Source organism: Medicago sativa, chromosome 5 (genome assembly GCF_051527215.1).
Source record: "Medicago sativa cultivar Bolivia chromosome 5, Bolivia_mono, whole genome shotgun sequence".
NCBI lineage: Eukaryota > Viridiplantae > Streptophyta > Magnoliopsida > Fabales > Fabaceae > Medicago > Medicago sativa.
The window spans coordinates 70,690,275-70,711,598 of NC_140753.1; the positions used below are offsets into that span (position 1 = coordinate 70,690,275).

General features: G+C 33.7%; 2 protein-coding genes across 2 annotated transcripts; both read left to right on the forward strand.

Moving 5' to 3' along the window:
• The first annotated feature begins 870 nt into the window (after positions 1-870).
• LOC146924549 (protein argonaute 4-like) lies at positions 871-8,429 on the forward strand. Its single transcript, XM_085710646.1, has 23 exons — positions 871-955; positions 2,086-2,313; positions 2,415-2,620; positions 2,705-2,929; positions 3,017-3,153; positions 3,233-3,330; positions 3,454-3,551; positions 3,671-3,836; positions 4,392-4,508; positions 4,588-4,695; positions 5,233-5,295; positions 5,386-5,499; positions 5,579-5,744; positions 5,834-5,946; positions 6,049-6,186; positions 6,302-6,432; positions 6,725-6,790; positions 6,965-7,028; positions 7,105-7,216; positions 7,311-7,384; positions 7,607-7,701; positions 7,812-7,843; positions 7,925-8,429. The coding sequence occupies exons 2-23, from the start codon at positions 2,089-2,091 to the stop codon at positions 8,101-8,103; spliced, it is 2,727 nt and encodes a 908-aa protein (XP_085566772.1). The 5' UTR covers positions 871-955; positions 2,086-2,088; the 3' UTR covers positions 8,104-8,429.
• Positions 8,430-12,211: 3,782 nt separating this feature from the next.
• LOC146924550 (protein argonaute 4-like) lies at positions 12,212-18,515 on the forward strand. The gene is made up of 22 exons (XM_085710647.1): positions 12,212-12,620; positions 12,716-12,921; positions 13,006-13,203; positions 13,286-13,422; positions 13,506-13,603; positions 13,719-13,816; positions 13,947-14,115; positions 14,316-14,432; positions 14,510-14,617; positions 15,229-15,291; positions 15,383-15,496; positions 15,574-15,739; positions 15,828-15,940; positions 16,051-16,188; positions 16,312-16,442; positions 16,738-16,809; positions 16,958-17,015; positions 17,097-17,211; positions 17,284-17,357; positions 17,793-17,887; positions 17,992-18,023; positions 18,111-18,515. The coding sequence occupies exons 1-22, from the start codon at positions 12,339-12,341 to the stop codon at positions 18,275-18,277; spliced, it is 2,751 nt and encodes a 916-aa protein (XP_085566773.1). The 5' UTR covers positions 12,212-12,338; the 3' UTR covers positions 18,278-18,515.
• Positions 18,516-21,324: the final 2,809 nt, after the last annotated feature.

Here is a 21,324-nt window from a genome sequence, read left to right on the forward strand (position 1 = left end):
GCGAAGATATAGTCTGTTTGACTAAAAAACTAGGGTTGGCCGTTGATATTTTGAATTTGACTTTAAACATTAAAAAAAGTCTCTTGTCTATTTTAGTACCACGGAAATTAATCTTCAACGTTTTTGAAAATTAATCTTCGAAGTTACGCGCAAATGATAAACATAGAAAAATTTAATACTTTAATCATTTTTGAGAAAATGCTACCTTAATCATCAACAACAAATATTAAATATTCTTTAAAAAAATAGTACACATTAAATATAGGTAATCATGAGATTCTTTAAAATTTAATTATTATTTTTTCCGGTAAAGTCAACAATATTTATTCGCTTTTAGAAAGTGCTTTATCTATATTTGTTTCCGTAAACTTTGCTCAGTCGATAAAGAAAATATATAATATACGGAAAATTCGAGGTTAAAAAAATAAAAATACCTTATCCATACCTTGTCAGGAATATACCATTGAAAAGTAAATCTTTTAATTTCCTCAATATTTAAGATTAACATCTCATGGAACAATCCAAAGAGTAAAGTTTAGTATTATCATTTTCCCCTTCAACAAGCTAAAGTGGTTAGGACTAGTTAGTGGATTAGAAAGGACCCCACAATTCTTTGGACTCATTGACATCACTTCCTCCCACTCCTTACTGCAAAACGAAATCAAAACGGTGAATCCCAAAATCCACGCGTGTCCTTTCCACCGTTGATTAAATCACATCCATCCATCATAATCAATCACATGATATCACACTCACTGTACAGTATCCACCGTAGAGACGCAGTAAAACGACTCAGTCCAGTGCGATGATATCACACTCTCACACACTACACGCACGCTTTAAATAGTGAAAATAGAGTGACGAGGGAATAAGTGTTCTATTCTCTAATTTTATTCATCACAGCACAAAACACACTTCACTCTTTTTTCTCGTTTCTCTCTCAAACTTCTTCAAGGTTAGTTAGGGTTTCTTCGTTAACGTCATTTTTTCTTCTTCGATTCGCTTCGATTTTTCTTACCGATTCTTCCGATTGTTTTCTCTTACTATGATCGAAGCTAGTTTTCCTTTTCCAATTTTTTTCTTCCATTTTTAGTTTTTTTTTGTGATGTTTCTCTGTTTTTAGGGTTTTGTTGATGTTTTGGTGTTGATTCTTAGGATTTTTTTGTAATGTAGTGATTTTGACTTTGTTTTAGGTTTTTTTGATTTTTTCTCTACTTTTGCATGTGGATTTTTTTTTTCTGTTTGAGTTTTTCTGTTGTTGTATGGTTTTGGTGCTTTGAAACTGTGTATTACTTCACAACGTAAAGCTTAATTTGTTTGAATTTTGGTTATGATTTTGAACTTCATTTTTTCAACAAATAAACCCTAATTTGTTTGAATTTGGTTAAGATTTTGAACTTTGTTTTTTAAACTCATAAACCCTAATTTGTAGCTCTAAATCTGGAAAATATTTTAGTTTATGTTTGTGTTATGTTGAACTTTATCTGTGTTTGGGACTATTTACACTGATTTTGAGTCAGTTGAGTTTTAGTTTTAGTTTTAGTTTTAGGGTTTTGTTGTTTTGTTTTTGTTGGTTTGAATCTGAGTATTATTTCACAATGTTAAGTTTATTTGCTTGAAATCTGGTGTGATTTTGTGTTGGTACTCTTTCTGTTTCATGAGCTCTGATTTAACCCTAATTTTTCAGAAATGTTTGTTTATTTTTGTGTTTGTGCCTTTGTGGTGAATAATGGGTTATGTTGAACGATTTTTCTGTGTTTGTGCTTATGAACCCTGATTTTGATTTTTTTTTTGTTGTAATATGTTTTGTATGTTGTTAACCTTGTGTTATGTTGAATGATTCTTCTGCATCTGTGTACCTATTTACCCAGATTTAGTAGAATGATTCTTTCAGAGGAGTTTTTCTTTTTCTAAGTTGATTCTTCAGCATGTTTAAGTAGATTTAGTAAACTTTAGGGTTTGAACTTGACTGTTTCAGGCTCTTTATGTTTTGCATTTACCATTCATTATCTGCTTTTATGTTATTTTTTGTGATGATTTAGAGACTATTAACCTAACAAGCTAATGGTCATGTGCTCTGTTCAGGAAATGGGTTCTCAAGAGAATGAAGAATGTTTACCCCCGCCACCTCCCATTGTCCCAGCAGATCTTGAACCAATCAAGATTGAGCCGCACACAGTTAAGAAAAAGCTTCCCACCAAGGTTCCAATGGCAAGACGTGGACTGGGCTCGAAGGGAGCTAAACTGCCTCTGCTTACAAATCACTTCAAAGTGAATGTTACTAACACTGATGGTTATTTCTTCCAGTACAGTGTAAGTATCGTATGGTGCAGTTGGTTTGTTGATTTTTTTTTTTTGTGATGTTTATTGTTCTGTTTTGTTAAGTGTTGGCTCATTACTTTGTATTTGTTTAGGTTGCTCTTTTTTATGAAGATGGACGCCCTGTTGAAGGAAAGGGTGCTGGCAGGAAGATACTTGACAGAGTTCAAGAAACTTATGGTTCTGAGCTTAATGGGAAAGACCTTGCGTATGATGGGGAGAAGACTCTGTTTACTATTGGCTCACTTGCTCAGAACAAGCTCGAGTTTACTGTTGTTCTTGAAGATGTCACTTCAAACAGGTTGAAATGTGTGGATGTATGCTTTTGAAATTTGGGTTTCATTGTTTTTATATGTTTCTGATATTTAACTTGACCTTTTTTCAGGAACAACGGGAATGCTAGCCCTGATGGACATGGAAGTCCAAATGATACTGACAGGAAGAGGTTGAAAAAATCATACCGATCAAAGACCTACAAAGTTGAAATCAGCTTTGCCTCAAAGATTCCCCTGCAGGCCATCGCTAATGCCTTAAAAGGGCATGAAACTGAGAATTATCAAGAAGCGATTAGGGTTCTTGACATTATCTTGAGACAACATGCTGCTAAACAGTATGTGCCTTTCATTATTATAAATGTATTTTTTTATTTAATATAAAATAACAAGGGTACTAATGTCTTTGTAATAATCTACTGCAGGGGCTGTCTGCTCGTTCGCCAGAATTTCTTCCACAATGATCCTAAGAATTTCACGGATGTAGGAGGTGGTGTTCTTGGATGCAGAGGGCTGCATTCCAGCTTCAGGACCACACAAAGTGGGCTGTCTTTGAATATAGGTATATCTTGTTGCCTTTTCTGTCTGTATTCTCATCTGACTAATTTGTCACTATTGCTTATTTCATTCAATTTGTTTAGACGTGTCAACAACCATGATTGTTCATCCTGGGCCTGTGGTTGATTTCTTGATTGCAAACCAGAATGTGAGAGATCCTTTCAGTCTTGACTGGAATAAGGTAACGAAATTTTCTGAAGAGTTGTTTGTTTTGCTAATTGTTTCTGAACCATTTGTTATGCTCAATTGCTCTTAAACTATTCCAAAACCTAGACCTGATCCTTTGTATATTTTATTTGTGTAGGCTAAAAGGACTCTAAAGAATTTGAGGATCACTACTAGCCCAACCAACCAAGAGTACAAAATTACTGGTTTAAGTGAAATGCCTTGCAAAGACCAGCTGTAATTTTTTCTATCCCATTTCTGTTGATGCGTATCCATTTTTACTGTTTGGAATTGTTATTTGTAGTTGCTGTTCTTCATGATGGATGTTGTTATTAATGAAGATGTTGGTATTGTAGGTTCACTCTGAAGAAGAGAGGTGCTGTTCCCGGAGAAGATGATACAGAGGAGATCACTGTTTATGATTATTTTGTCAACCGCAGAAAAATTTCTCTGCAGTACTCAGCTGATCTGCCATGTATTAATGTTGGGAAGCCAAAGCGACCAACATTTGTCCCAGTTGAGGTAACTTAGATGCTTTATATTAATTTAGTACTAACCTAAAACTGTGTATTAGCTTATAATTTAGTTTCTCAAGCACTCAGCTCAGCTATTATGTATAATTTAGGTAGTAGAGATTTATAAATAGCTCAAAGCTTTACTGTTAATACTTAAGATAAACAATCCATATTTGAAAAGAATTGAAGGGTGAATTCACAAACTGATGTTCCTATTTAAGAAAAATACTTACTTGAGCACAAGTGTTTAGACACTAAATTTAAACACTCATACATAATTGAGAAAAGGTAGAGAGAGAAAATAATTAAATAAAATTATTTTTCTAAATAGTGAAATAAAATGTATTTTGTGTGTGCCCCTAAGTCATGTGCCCAAAAGCTTGTGCCTAAGCAAGTCTTTCTCCGTATTTAATGTAGATAAGGTGCTTGACAATTCATTTTCTATGGAACCAATGAATTAATTAACCTACTTTCTGTTTTCTTTTCTTTCTGTAACTCTCATGATGTGCAGATTGATATTCTGTTTGATAACTAATTTTTAACATTTATGTGTTTTACTTAGCTTTGCTCATTGGTATCCCTTCAACGCTATACCAAAGCCCTGTCCACACTTCAAAGATCTTCCCTTGTGGAAAAGTCTAGGCAGAAGCCACAAGAGCGGATGAGGGTCTTGACGGATGTAAGTCTCTTTGATTTATATTAAGTAATGAAATGTCATATGATTGTCACTTCACTGAATATGATTTGCTGTTTTGCAGGCCTTAAAAACAAGTGACTATGGCTCTGAGCCCATGCTACGTAACTGTGGAATTTCAATAACATCTGGCTTCACACAAGTTGACGGGAGGGTTTTGCAGGCTCCTAGGGTATTCTGCTTTTATTATTGTTTTTTGGACATTCCTTATTTTTTTTTCCTGGTTGTCATTCACCCTTTATTGAGAAGCTGTTAGTATCTTTTGTTGAGCTATTTTCAGGAATTGAATAATAAAACAACCTCTTTTTGACTGATTAACATCAATTTAAAAATTTACTTCTGTTCCTGTTTGATAGTTAGTTAGCTCACATGGCTGTGCCCATTGCTATTCACCATTATTTGATGAAATTTATGTTATCTAACAAAACATTAAACTTTCTTTCAAAAAAACAAAACATTAAACTGTCATGATTCGCTTGAATTTTGCTCAATATCAGTCTGCTGAATGTGCTGCTTGGTTTGATTGTTTGTCAGCTTGAAAATGTGTAGCAACTAATTAATTATTTTCTTTGTAGTAAAACCATCTGTAAGCTGAATGCATGTTGTTTAGTGAGCTGATGTTTTGCTTTCTGACTAATTATAGTACAATTAGTTGCAAAATACTTGCTACTGATGGCATCTGACATGAATTATCTATTTTGACTTACAGTTGAAGTTTGGGAATGGCGAAGACTTCAATCCCAGAAATGGGAGATGGAACTTCAATAACAAGGTATTTGTTTCAAATCTGATCTACATTTTTAATTTTCTGGTGTTTGTAATGTATAATATTTATTTTCTAATGTTTTAAATACTGTTCCAGAAAATTGTGCAACCTGTTAAAATAGAGAAATGGGCTGTGGTGAACTTTTCTGCCCGTTGTGATGTGCGAGGACTTGTAAGGGATCTGATAAAATGTGGAGGAATGAAAGGAATTGTAAGTGTTCTTCTACAGCTTATTTACTGACAAGCATAGAAAGGAGCTAATTCCATTCTGTTTTGTTTGCTTTTTGCAGCAAGTTGAGCAGCCTTTTGATTGCTTTGAAGAAAACGGCCAGTTTAGGCGTGCACCACCTTTGGTCAGAGTTGAAAAAATGTTCGAACACGTTCAGTCTAAACTACCAGGGGCTCCTAAGTTTCTCCTTTGTCTGCTTCCTGAGAGGAAGAACTCTGATCTTTATGGTTCGTTCGTTGATATATTTCCATGCTATATACCTTTTTGTAATCCATTTGTTTGATTTCCTTAATGAAATTTTATTTGAAATGTGAAGGTCCATGGAAGAAAAAGAATCTTGCAGAGTTTGGAATTGTTACTCAGTGTATTGCTCCTACCAGGGTGAACGACCAGTATCTGACCAATGTTTTGCTGAAGATCAATGCAAAGGTATTTTCACTCTTCCTTTGGTTTCTTTTATATTATCGTCTTGCAATTTGTCTCCAGAAATTTCCTTTCGTACTACAATTGAAGGATTTTATTCTTTTGTAGCTTGGCGGCATGAATTCTCTTTTAGGTGTTGAACACTCTCCATCCATCCCTATTGTTTCAAAAGCTCCTACTCTCATTTTGGGCATGGATGTTTCTCATGGTTCACCTGGACAAACTGAAATTCCCTCAATTGCTGCGGTAATAATAGTTTTTATTGTTTGTGCTATTAATGTTGTATTTTATGGTTTCGGTCTAAATTTACAGTTATCTAATTGTTTTTCTATTTTTCTATGTGAATGCTTAAATATTACAGGTTGTAAGCTCAAGGCAATGGCCCTTGATATCTAAATATAGGGCATGCGTCCGAACTCAGGGTGCTAAGGTTGAAATGATTGACAATCTGTTCAAGCCAGTATCAGATAAGGAGGATGAAGGAATAATAAGGTTGATTATTTTTTGATTCCTTTCCTTGAAATATTATTTTCCATATCTATTTGGTCCACATCTGTATTCAAAGATATTGGAGCAATAATGAAATTGTAATTTTTTCAACTTACTCCTTTTTAAGAAAAAAGATCCATTTTTAGATTGTTGTATTACATATGTATAATCTTGCGGATTCTGCGTGTTCATAAAGATCGTTGACCCTATACTGTTTCAAAGTTTGCTAAATGAATTACAACAGTTCTCACTTGATGGCTTAATTTATTTTTGGAGTTGGTTTTATGATATGCAGGGAACTTTTGATTGATTTTTATAATAGTTCTGGGAACAGAAAACCAGACAATATCATAATTTTCAGGTAATCTCGTTTCCGATTTTCTACCATTCTATTTCTTCGACTTATTACAACAATATTTATGATACAATTTTAGTCTGTTTATTTCTAGTAGTATGCTTTATTTTATTTGATAGTTTTCTGTGACCCTTCTGTTGTGCTTTACTGAACTTTATTCCTTTTTGCTGATTGATGTAGGGATGGTGTCAGCGAGTCTCAGTTCAACCAAGTTTTGAACATTGAACTGAGCCAAATCATTGAGGTTGTCAAATTGATCAATTCCTGTAAATATATGATTGCTTACTTGGTGGGATTAATCTTATTCTTTTAAATTCTAGGCCTGCAAATTTCTTGATGAAAAGTGGAACCCCAAATTTATGGTGATTGTTGCCCAGAAGAATCATCACACAAAGTTCTTCCAGCCTGGATCTCCGGATAATGTGCCTCCTGGTGAGCTGCTGCTTCAGAACTTTGAGCTAGTCCATTATTTTATATATAAAGTTGGTTTCATGCCTAGCTAACCATATTTTTTTTGGTTTTGCAGGTACTGTTGTGGACAACAAAATCTGTCATCCCCGGAATTATGATTTCTACATGTGTGCTCATGCTGGAATGATTGTGAGTATCTTCTACTCTTTTTTCTATGATATTTATTCGAGTTAGATTCTCCTGTATACTGATTTTTTTTCATGTAAGTTATGACGATTTTTACATTGAAGAGAAAATTTTCAATCTTTGTTAACCATTGATTTTCATTTGGAATCCTTTTTGTTTGCAATTATCATGGATTTCTTTAGTAAAACCATGATACTTATTTTAGTTGTGAAAATCTGTTCTCAGGGTACCAGTAGGCCAACTCATTATCATGTCCTTTTGGATGAGATTGGCTTTTCTCCAGATGATCTTCAAGAGCTTGTGCACTCTCTCTCATATGTGTAAGTGGACATTCTAATTTGATTTTGTTTGAATTATGTTTCCTGGTACTCAGATGCTCAATGAATTCTATTGAAGTATATCTTACAAATTTTTTGTTTCTTGGCCACAGGTATCAGAGGAGTACTACTGCTATCTCTGTTGGTAAGTTCTATCAGAGTTTACTTATTTGTTCTTGTGTATATTTTGAATAATAGATTCTAATTAGTTAACACATATATGCAGTTGCTCCAATCTGCTATGCCCATTTGGCTGCTTCTCAAGTGGGACAGTTCATGAAGTTTGAAGACAAGTCTGAAACTTCATCTAGCCATGGTGGCAGCGGCCGTGATATCAATGCCTCTCCCATCCCACAGTTGCCCAAATTGATGGACAATGTCTGCAACTCCATGTTCTTTGTTTGAGTTATGGAGTAATGATCCAAACTTGTTATTTACTTTGCACAATCAAACTTATGTAGTTTTAGTGATGAACCTTTGCTGATGTCTGGTGGATGACCTTTGCTGCAAGGTCGGGTTTTTGAATACTTTTTGTTGACACATGCCTTCAGACATGCACGTGTCACGTTTTTTTTTATCAGCTATTTTGGATGAATGTTAATATTTGTGGTTTGCTGAAAGATCCTTGGTTTGAGATTGAGAATACTTGTTGTCACGTGCATTCTCACGTGTCACTTATTTTATGTGCTATTTTGGATGAATGAATGTGAATATTTATTTATGTTTTGCTAGATCTTTCTCTACGCTATTCTTCATCTTATTTATTTTTGATTACACGAATTTTAGAATAATGGAAGTTTGCATAATTGCATGCGAGTTTATAGATGTAGGTTTCGAATGGTTTAGTTGTACACTACACTATTATTAGTCAAGCAGGTATATTATTAATTATCTTTTGCAGCTAAATGGGAATTGATTTTTGAAAGAATTTTTTGCAGCTAAAAGGGGATTGGTTTTTGAAAGAATTTTATAATTTTTTTTTCCATGTGATTTCGTTTAAAAGATTAGGTTCGGACGCCTAGTTTTTTCTCTGTTTGCATTTTTTTCAATTCCTAAGTTAATTTGTTATTTACGAAGTAGATTGGTAGTATCATCTTTAGCTGTAGCCTTTTCCAGTCATTTTAGGATTAAAAGTAAATTTCTATTGCTAGTTGATGAATATTTTAATAAAAATTATGCAACTCTTCTAGTATTCTGTCAAGGTTTAAACCTTTATAAAGCCATCTTTGAGAAGTTATATTTCTCTCACCCCTTGTAATGCCTCGAGAATTTTTCCAACATTAAGATCTCTTCAAAATGTTGTTTGTCTTTTGTTCGAGTATTTCTTTCGTCAACAATATTTTGGTTCTAGGTCTCTGCATTTGTTAGATATTTCCACCTTGTTTTGTCAATCTTAATGTAAGGCCGGGCAAATATTAGTGAGAAGTGAAATTCATGTTATCTTATTTCTTTAGTAACTTGTTTCGCTTCTTAGATCAACATACTACCATTTGTTTTTTAACAAACAAATTATGGTAACGTGTACAGCATGGGAGTATGCTCGTAGGATTCGCTGGGTGTCATTTTGACAGCTAACAATGTAGTTAAAATCAAACTATTAAAGAGAAAATGAAAGAGCAAATATGGCTTTTCGAAGGGACACAATGCTCATAACAAATAAAGTGTAACGGAACTCTTCTTCATTCCACAGGAACGCAGGTGATGATCACGAGACTATCAACGAGGTAAGCAACTTTGTATTTGATAGTCACTATATATAAACACTTTTGCTTCACATATAGAGACTGATCTAGTGATATACAAGGCCGTCAGACTCGAATTATATATGGGCACCAAGGCTGTTTTAGTCTTTAAGATTTTGATTACTGTTTTAGTTTAAGGTAAGAAGACTTTAGAGCCATGGGTTCGAGTCACACTTGTCTCTATCGAGTGACTTCGAGTATTGTCAATTTTAGTGAAGTAAATTTAAATATAAGTGTTTTCTGAGCCTTAAATTTTAGTGAAGTAGATTTCTTAAATTAAAGAATGCAAGTTGATTTATTCGCTGGACTAAAGATATTTTTAAGAAGCTACGACTATTTTAATGAGATGGATCGAGTCTCTTTCATTTTAATCAGAAGCTCCGAGTTAAATCACAACCCTAAATATGCTGGAACATTACAACTTTTGACAGAGTTTTGCTGCCTAAGCCTTATACCCAATCCTCCTCTTTCCCTAGTAGCTTCACTATCAAAACTGATACCATTAGTGTTCGGTCTTCGGTGGCCCGTCCCCACTGCACATAACAAGCTAACAACCATATCATAAAATTAATTTAAAAAAAAAAATTGATAGAAAATTGAGATAGATTACCTATCCGTAATTATCTCTGTTAGCAGTTAATACTCCCCATCAATTCATTATATAAAGCTTAACTTCTTGGTTCTTTGATGCATGAATGTAAGGAACACCACATAAATATCACATGAGCTACTATACTTACTCATACTATGCGGTGCATTTTGACTCATACGTAACTTCAGTGAAGGAATTAACTATAAACAGCACAAGCTGCAAAAAATGAAAAACATAATCAACACAGTTTTAGTCCAACAACAACCGCAGAATTTCTTTGTCAACTTGCAAGTTTGTAGCACACAGGCATGAAGTTCTAGTCATGGAACAAAGACCTGAGAGTGATGAAGAAAGAATGAAGACGAACAAAGACTACTGCGTGATGAATGATGAAACCAAATTTTCAACCATAAATCCCAATTTTCCTTCTTTTCATGTGAAGAGGTGAAGCAAAAGGCATGTAGAAGATGATTCAACGATGGTGTGGTGTAGCAAAATAACTATGTTAATTAAATGGAAAATGTTATTTCTCTAGAAAAATAGCATCAAGAATTTTTCAAGACACAACTCGCAAGTTTTAATTGCATGATTTATTTGTTTACTTCCGATTTTTCAGCCACACCTTCTTGAATTGTGGCAAATAGTGCATTGTGATTGGCTGCTCTTTATTCTTGAAGAATTCTTGATGTTATTTTTCTAGAGATATAACATTGCTCTAATTAAATACCTAAATCCCCAAGGTTTCTGTTTTTTTATCTACTGTATTAACTTACTTTTAATATTCCATTTTTATTTATTATATTTATAAATGACCAATGACACACATGAATGGAAAACAAACAGATAATAATCCTTGTAAACACAACATTCACAAACCTAGAAGAGGTTGGAAGTTGAAATGTACTAAAAGTTGTAACAAAAATTGGAATCACCACTAAAATTAATTTATGTTTACCCACATTCATTCTCTCTCTCTCTCTCTCTCTCTCTCTCTCTCTCTCTCTCTCTCTCTCTCTCTCTCTCTCTCCTTTAGTGCCTTTTTTAATCTAATGTGCAGGAAGGGATCCGATTCCCAAATATGGAGTGAGTGTTTGTAAAAAAATGTGGAGTTAGTGGACACTATTTGTTAGCGTCCGGAGGAAGCCAAATAACATCCACATTTGTCTAACTTTACAAGTATTTCTCACTTTTTTCGCACTTATATTAAAAAAAGTGGTTTGTAAATTTAATGTATCCATCTTATAGTAATGTCTAACCTTTAACTTTTTACCATATGTATTAATATTAATAAGAAATATGTTTGTAACAAAGAAATATGTTTGAGAAAAAAATAATAAATGCACATAATAAACTGCATAAAAGCTTAATATTTATGAAAATAAAAATCTTCAAAAGGAGCTTATATCGGAGAGAGTAATGTAAAGAGAAGTTGCGCTAATGATACTCATGACTATGCAATGCAACTATTATTAAGAAAACTAAATGTTTTGTAACCAATGCATTGAAAGTAAACATTTGAAGAGGCAAATGTGATATTATTATTGTGACTTATTACTAGAATGAATTGGTTTCGCTTCAGCTTCAACTTCTTTGTTAAGTTACCGTTTTGCAATTGAAGGTTAGATACCAATCATATTCATCATGATATCACACACACTTACTATAAATAAGAACCAAACACTTTACTCTTTTCATTTTCTTTGGCTACTTCACACTGTTTTTCTTTTCAGTAAGAACAAAGCACAAGTTTGGTTAGTTCACACTTTCCTTCTCTTCTTCATAGCTCTTTTTTTTTTTTGTGTGATGATTTTTCTTTATTTTCTGTTTTATTTTGTAATGTGGTAATGTTCATTTAGTTTTTTCTTAACTCAGGTTGTTTGTTTGATCCAACATTTTTTTGTTGTGCTTTTGGATTTTCTTTGTGTGACGTTTCACTCTTATGTTTTTTGTAATGTTTAGGTTTTTAATTAATGTAGTTTTTCTGTTTTTGATTTTTTTTCCTTAAATTTACATGTGTTTTTTTGTTTGTTTGATCATTTGTATTTTTTCAGCATTTTCTTGTTGTGCTTTTTTGGTTCTAAACTGAGTTTAATTTCACAATGTGAACCTTATTTGCTTTTCATTTGGTATGATATTTGCGCTTTACTCTTTACATAGCCCTATGTATTCGAAAATATTGTCGTATGTTTTTGTGTGTGTGGTGAATCTTGTGTTATGTTGAAGGATTTTTTAGAGTTATTCTTTGACTTTAGGGTTTTCACATCACTGCTTCATGCTTTTGGGGTTTTGAACCTATTATTTGTTATATGCAGTTTTTGTGTGTGCTAATATATTATATACTTAATAGACCAATACTTGTGATGTTTATTCAGAATCTGAGTTCACAAGAGAACAAAGACTGTTTACCCCCACCCCCACCACCTCCCATTGTTCCACCTAATGTTAAACCAATGAAGATAGAACAGGAGCCTACTAAGGTTCCAATGGCTAGGCGTGGCCTAGGGTCTAAGGGAACTAAACTGCCTTTGTTAACAAATCACTTTAAAGTGAATGTTGCTAACACTGATGAGTTTTTCTTTCAGTACAGTGTATGTTTCGTATTTCATGATTCAGTTGTTTTCTTGCTAACATTTGTGTGTTAATTTTTTTGTTAAGCGTTGGTTCATACTATGTATTTGTGCAGGTTGCTTTGTTTTATGAAGACGGAAGCCCTGTTGAAGGGAAAGGCGCCGGGAGGAAGATACTTAACAAGGTTCAAGAAATATATGATTCCGAGCTTAATGGAAAAGACCTTGCTTATGACGGGGAGAAGATTCTGTTCACAATTGGCTCTCTAGCTCAGACAAAGCTAGACTTCCCTGTTGTTGTTGAAGATGTCACTTCAAACAGGTTGAAATGTGTGGATGTTGGTTTTTGAAATTGGTGTTATACATGGTTTTCTATGTTCCTGATATTTAACCTTGCCTTTTATAGGAACAATGAGAACACCAGCCCTGATAAGAAGAGGATAAAAAAATCATACCGTTCAAAGACTTATAAAGTTGAAATCAACTTTGCTTCGAAAATTCCTCTGGAGGCCATTGCCAATGCCTTAAAGGGGCATGAAACTGAGAATTATCAAAAAGCCATTACAGCTCTTGATATTATCTTGAGACAACATGCTGCTAAACAGTGCGTGCTTTCATAACTACATGTATTTTTTATGTAATATAGAATAACAACAGCAATAATATCTTTGTAATATCTATCGCAGGGGCTGTCTGCTAGTGCGCCAAAATTTCTTTCACAACGACCCAAAGAAGTTCAATGATGTTGGAGGTGGTGTACTTAGTTGCAAAGGGCTGCATTCCAGCTTCAGAGCCACACAAAGTGGATTGTCTCTGAACATAGGTTTGATCTTGATGCCTTTGTTGTCTATATTCTCATCTGAATAATTATTTGTCACATTTCTTTACTTCTTTCAATTTGTTTAGACGTGTCAACGACCACGATTGTACGTCCTGGACCTGTGGTTGAATTCTTAATTGCCAATCAAAATGTGAGAAATCATTTCCGTCTTGACAGGAATAAGGTAACCAGATTTTCTGATGACTTGCTTGTTTTGCTAATTGTTTCTTAACTTTTTGTTATACTCATTGTTCTTCGTTTAAACCAAGACCTGATCCCTTGTATATTTTATTGTGTAGGCTAAAAGGACTCTTAAGAATTTGAGGATCACGGCTAGCCCATCTAACCAAGAGTACAAGATAACCGGGCTGAGCGAATTTCCGTGCAAAGACCAGCTGTAATTTTTCTATCCCATTTTAAGTTGATTGTGTTATCTATTCGTAACTTTCTTAATGTCTGGAATTGTAACTTGAAGGTGCTGGTTTACACAATGAATGTTCTTGTTAATAAAGGTGTGGGTATTGTAGGTTTACTCTGAAGAAGAGAGGTGCTGTTCCCGGAGAAGATGATACTGAAGAGATCACTGTTTATGATTATTTTGTCAAGCGCAGAAAAATTCCTCTGAAGGAGGACTTAGCTGATCTGCCATGTATTAATGTCGGGAAGCCAAAGCGACCCACATATATCCCAATGGAGGTAGATTAGCAGCTTTGTATTAGTTTAGTATTAACCTCATAATGTGTATTATCTATTGGATATAATTTAATTGGTTGCAGCTTTAATTTTTTGATGTAGATTAGGTGCCTGACAATTCATTTTCTCAAAAAACAGTGAATGAATTAACAATCTTTCAATTTTCTTTCCTTTCTGAAACTCTAATGATGTGTTTTACTTAGCTATGCTCGTTGATATCCCTTCAACGTTACACCAAAGCCCTGTCCACACATCAACGATCTTCCCTTGTGGAAAATTCGAGGCAGAAGCCTCGAGAACGGATGACGGCCTTGTCGGATGTAAGTCTATTAGATATATATTGAGTACTGTTGTCATATGAATGTCACTTCACTGAATATTATTTGCAGATTTACAGGGGTTGAAAGCAAGCAACTATGGCTCTGAACCCATGCTACGTAACTGTGGCATTTCAATAACATCCGAGTTCACACAAGTTAATGGGAGGGTTTTGCAGGCTCCAAGGGTATTTTTATTTTATTTTTCATGAAAATCCTTATTTGTTTTGTTTGCTTGTCATCCCTCCATTCATTCACAGTTGGTGAGTGTCTGTTATTGATTTTCTTCAAAATTATTTTCAGCAATTGAATAATCACCATTACTTTGAATTCTTAACATCATTTTTAAAATTTACCTGTCTTCCCTTAACTTCTCTTGATGATTGAAAAAGAAACATTTGCCAAATTACTTTCTGAAGAAATTTTTCTGTTTCTGTTTGATAGAAGTAACCTGACATGGCTGTGCTGTGCCCAATGCTTTTCACCACTGCCGCTTTTATTATTTTGTGAATTTAATGTTGTCCAACAAGACATTAAACTATTAGGATTCACTCGAATTTTACTCAATGTCAGTGTGCTGAATGTCTGTCAGCTTGAATTTTACTCAATTAATTGTTTTATTTGATGTAAGACTTTCTGCAAGCTGAATTTCTCTTGTTTTACATATATTGTTGAGCATGATCCTTAGTGAGCTGATGTTTTACTTTCTGACTGATGATAGTCCACGTAATTGTAAAATATTTGCTATAATTGCAATGGATGGCATCTGACATGTAATTATCTATATTGAGTCATACAGTTGAAGATTGGGAATGACGAATATTTAAATCCAAGGAATGGGAGGTGGAACTTCAATAACAAGGTATTTGTGTCAAATCTGTGCTACATTTTTAATTTTTTGGTATTTGTCATCTTTAATATTTATTTTCTAATGATATATATACTGTTCCCAGGAAGTCCAGCGTCGTGTTAAAATTGAGAGATGGGCAGTGGTAAACTTTTCTGCACGTTGTGATGTGCGAAGACTTGTGATGGATCTGATAAGAATTGGAAGAATGAAAGGAATTGTAAGTTCTTTTACAGCATATTTACTGACAAGCATAAAAAGGGGCTAACTCTATTCTGTTTCGTTTGCTTTTGGCAGATTCTTGAACAACCGTTAGACATCTTTGAAGAAAATGGTCAGTTTAGGCATGCACTGCCTGTGGTCAGAGTTGAGAAAATGTTCGAACACGCTGAGTCTAAACTTCCTCGGCAACCTGAGTTTCTACTTTGTCTGCTTCCTGAGAGGAAGAATTCTGATCTTTATGGTTAGTTCCTTGATATATTTCCAGGTAATATACTTTTTTCTAATGCATTTGTTTGATACCTTAATGAAAATTAATTTGATATGTGAAGGTCCATTTAAGAAGAAGTGTCTTACAGAGTTTGGAATCGTTACTCAGTGCTTGGCTCCTACCAAGGTGAACGAACACTATGTGACCAATGTTTTGCTGAAGATCAATGCTAAGGTATATTAATTTTTCCTTCTGTTTCTTTTAATGTTGTTATAATCTTTTTTGCAATTTGTCATCAGCCATTTCCTTTCGTACTCACACCGAAGATTTTTATTCTTTTGTAGTTTGGTGGGATGAATTCTCTGTTAGGCGATGAACACTCTCGATCCATCCCTATTGTATCGAAAGTTCCTACTCTCATTTTGGGCATGGATGTTTCTCATGGTTCACCTGGGCAATCTGACATTCCTTCAATTGCTGCGGTAATAAAATTTCTTACTGTGTGTGCTTTTGAAAATATGTCTCAAGGTGCTATTTTATGGGTTCGGTCTAAATTTCACCGTTAATGTTTTTTATATTCCCCATGTAAATGCTTAAATTTGTAGGTTGTTAGCTCGAGGCAATGGCCCCTGATATCTAAATATAGGGCATGTGTCCGAACTCAGGATCCGAAGGTTGAGATGATTAACAATCTGTTCAAGCCAGTGTCTGATAGTAAAGACGAAGGAATTATAAGGTTTATTTATTTTTGATTCCCAAGTATTTCCTTGAAATCAATTCACGATGAGTAATTGCTCCCCATATTTTTTTGCAAGGTTTAATATTCAAAGATAGATTGCAAGCAAGAATCCTAATTTTTTCAACAACCGACTTTTCTGTGTGAAAAAAAGATCAATTTTTTTATTCATCTGCATGATCATCATAAGATCAATGAACTATCCGGAAGCAGTGGTTTGGTCATTGTTAAATGAATTATAACAATTTTCAGTTGATGGCTTATTTATTTTGGGAATCGGATTTATGATATGCAGGGAAGTTTTGAGTGATTTCGTTAATACTAATACTGCTGGGAAAATAAAGCCAGCCAATATCATCATTTTCAGGTAATTCTTTCACAATTTTCTTCTTTTACTTGTTAGTTGCAATTATTGTCATTGTAGTTATTTTATTGCTACTAGTGTGCTTTTGATGGTGTTTTGTGACCCTTCTGTTATTCTACTGAACTGTATTTCTTTTTGCTGATGAATGTAGGGATGGTGTGTCTCAGTTCAACCAAGTTTTGAATGTTGAACTCGGCCAAATCATCGAGGTTCTTAAATTGAACGAATTTGAATTCAATATATGAATTGTTTTATTTTTTTGGGTTTAATCTAAATCTTTCAAATTTTAGGCTTGTAAATTTTTTGATGAAACTTGGAACCCCAAGTTTTTGGTGATTGTTGCCCAGAAGAATCATCACACAAAATTCTTCCAAGCTGGATCTCGAGACGACAATGTGCCACCCGGTAATGAGCTTGTTCTGAAGTTTGTATATAAAGTTGGTTTCATGTCTAGCTAACCTCTTTTTGGTTTTGCAGGAACTGTTGTGGACAGCAAAATTTGTCATCCTAGGAATTATGATTTTTATATGTGTGCTCATGCTGGAATGATTGTGAGTTACTTCTACTCTTTTTCTGATACATTTCAGTTGAAATTGCTTTTTGAAGTTGCATCGCTTTTTTCCTCTTATCAAATGTGTATGCATATAAGGCCGTTCAGTATACATATAAATACAGAATTATAACTTTTGAAATCTTGTTTACTGGTTTTTTCTTTGCCATGTAATCTCAGGAAGGTTTCTATATGATACAGAATTTAACGGTAGTGTTTCTGTGTTCAATTCAATTTATATCGTATGCTTGTGATTTTGTGTTATGCCTGCTCATTACTCCAATATTTTTTGTGGCCTGATTTACATTGTAATAATTTATGTTTGTTCAATTATCTTTGTCAACCATTATGTTAATAATTTGTAATCCTTATTGCTTGCATCTATCATGAAATGCAATAATAAACCTTGTATTTGTTTATCAAAATCTGTTCTCAGGGTACAAGCAGGCCAACACATTATCACGTTCTTTTGGATGAGATTGGTTTTTCTCCAGATGATTTACAGGAGCTTGTGCACTCTCTATCTTATGTGTAAGTTTACATTTGGATTTGATTTCTTTGGAATTTATGTTTCTGGTATTCTGATATTCAATGAATTTGAAGTAAGTTATGTAATATTTGTTGTATGTCAACAGTTATCAGCGGAGCACCACTGCTATTTCAGTTGGTAAGCTCTATTACAAGTTTTATTTATTTGTTCATATTTATATTTTGAATAATGGATTCTGATTAGTAAAACTTCTATTCTATACAGTTGCTCCCATCTGCTATGCACACTTGGCGGCTTCTCAAGTTGGGCAGTTCATGAAGTTTGAGGATAAGTCTGAAGCTTCCTCGAGCCAAGGTGGTACCAATGCCTCCCTCATCCCACAGTTGCCCAAGTTACGTGAGAATGTCCGCGATTCCATGTTTTTTGTCTGAGTTAGTGAAGTTATGATCCAAACTAGTTATTTTCTTGCACAATAAAACTTATTTAGTGTTAGTGGTAAACTTAATGCCTGTTTGCTGCCTTTGCTGAAAGGTTTTTGAGTACCTGTTGACATTTCGGATGAAGGTTAATAAATATGTTTTGCTGAAAGGTCCCAAGTACTTCTTGACACACACTTTATGACGTGTTCCGTTTGATGAATGAATATGAATATTTATTTATGTTTTGCTAGAGGCTTTTCTACACTATTCATGTTTTATTTTTATTTTGATTACATGAAATTGTCAAAAATGGTAATCAAATTTGAGTGTTTAGTTGTAGGATTTGAATAGTATTAGCTAGACTAATTTCGGTGATGGTTTAAATATTGTTAACCTTTTTTGCAAGTAAACGAGAGAATTTATTTTGGAGATAAATGAATTAGGTGCTGTCACGTGAGTTTATCTCTTAATTTTATTTTTTCCCCGATTATATTAAGGAAATTATTAATCAGTAATACTGGTACAATCAAGTCCATTAGTATTACTGTATTAGGATAACGAGGTTCTAGCAAGGCTATGAGCGACCTTATTGACTTGTCTCTGAACAAACACAACCTTGTAATCAGTGTTCACTAAGTATTGAACGACATTTAGACACTATTCCTCCTAATTCATATGGCATGATAGAAGAAGAATTGATGGCATTTACAGCACAGTTACTATCAGTTTCAAATCTAACTTGAGGAATAGAGATAGAGTGAGCTATGTGCAGTGCCTTTAGTATTCCAATAGCTTCGGCTTCTTTAACCGTGACTTTAGTTGCTGATCAGGCTGTGCTGGCGAAGATGAATTGTCCGGTGTGATCCTTGAAACAAAGGCCTATACCCTTGACAAAATTATTAGAGAAGAAGGTACAATCCGCGTTACATTTGGTGTAGTCTTGAGGGGGTTTCAACCATCTGGGTTCTGTGGCATGTTTTCATATGTTGTTACATTCTTAGAATGGCAAAGTTCAAACATTTTTATTTGTTATTTTACAATGATTAATACTTTTGAAAGATTTATTTGTGTCTGAAATTGAATGGATCACTTTACATTATATAAACCTTAATTTCTTGGTTCTTTGAAGCATGAATGTAAGTAACACCACATAGATGTTACATGAGCTACTATACTTACACTCATACTATGTGGTGCACTTTGACTCATACTTTAACTTTAATGAAGGAATTAACTATATATAAACAGCACCAGCTGCAAAAAAATGAAAAACTGTAGAATTGAAAAACATAATCAACACAGGTTAATCCAACATCAACCGCAGAATATCTTTGTCAACTTGCAGAGTTTCTTAATCAACAGGCAGGCACGAAGCTCTTGTCATGGAACAAAGACCAGAGTGTGATGAAGAAAGAATGAAGATGAACAAAGACCTGAGTGTGATGAAAGATGAAGTAAAATATTCAAACATAAATCCGAATCCTCCTTCTTTTCAACGATGGTGTGGTGAATTGATGAAGCAGAATAACTATGTTAATTAAATACCTAAATTCCCAATGTTTCTGTTTTTTATCTTTTAATTTACTTTTAATATTCCATTTTTTATTTATTATTATCAATGATTAATTACGCATGAATGAAAGACAAATAAACGTTCATCGTAAACATAACATTCAGACGTAGGAGACATGACATTGTTATGCACGACCCTTTAAACTCTGTAGAAGATCAATTACCTTTGATGTTAGTAAGCCAAAAATGTCAAATGCAAATCCTCTTGATATACACACTTCCAACTCTTTTAAGGCACATTTGACAGATGTCACACAAACAAATCATAAACACTAAATACTCATTATTTAATTGTTATTTTTTATGCTCAAAATGTTAATCCTATATTTGAGAGCAACATTTGTAATCTTTATATTGTATTTTATTGTTTCAGCAACAACACAAGTGTTCAAATCCACTAACTATATCAACAAATGATACACCGTTACTTTTTATACAAGTTTCAAATATGTTAGCGTTCTTGCCACCTCACTCTTCACTCTTAACCTTCTTTTTTGTTCTCTCTTTATCATGTTTGTGAATTTTCTCTCTCTCCAAATTTTAGTGTTTCTCAAGCATCTATCACGATTTTGAAGGTTGATTAGAAGTACTTAGAGTTTTAATTATTGTAAGTTATGTAAACTTGATGTTGATTGAAGTTATATTAGATCCTGACCAATAAGATATTTACTTTCTTACTCTCTTTTCTTTTGGTTTGCTTATGAGTTTTTTTTTTTATTTTTTATTTTATTAATGAGTCAACACACCTTATTTCAAATTTAATGTGACAAGCTTATTTTTCTTTTTATCATAAGAGACATGAACTATGCTGAATTTTTTTTTACTTGCTTCCTTTATTTGGAGAACGTAGTCCACATTTTGAACATTAGTCTACTACATTAGTCCACAATAATTGATACTTTTGGTAATTACATGGAAAACTAATTTTCTGCCTTAATCGTATGTTATTTCACACAAAGCTGAACATATGCATCCTTCATCTTTATGTTTTGCGATGTAGATTAATCACAATTAATTAATGTGAGCATTACATGTTGTTTTTATGATACGAGTTATTGATTTGATGACTATTCCTAATCTGTTGTTTTTTATGATAGCTATTTTCCATTCATGTAAACTCAAATTTGGCCTTAATATTTATATGATATTTGAGTTATTTTCATTGTCATATCACAACTTTTTAGTTTTAATCAATAATTTGTTGTTATTTAATCTAAAATTTTGATTTTTTAGACAACGTCCTCCCCGTGTGTTGCACGGGCTCAAAATACCAGTGATATAAAAACATGTGAATTGTCGGAACACATTTTCTCATGTTTGATTACTTTGTTCGACACAACTTTTTGGATTTAGTGAAATGGGGGGACCACAATTGCTTTTAAACTGACAAATTAATATAAAGCGTTGTGTGTAAGTATTATTATAAAATAATACTTAAAGTGTTTGGATTGAGGGCTTAGGAGGGGAAGTGAGGGGGAGTGTTCACT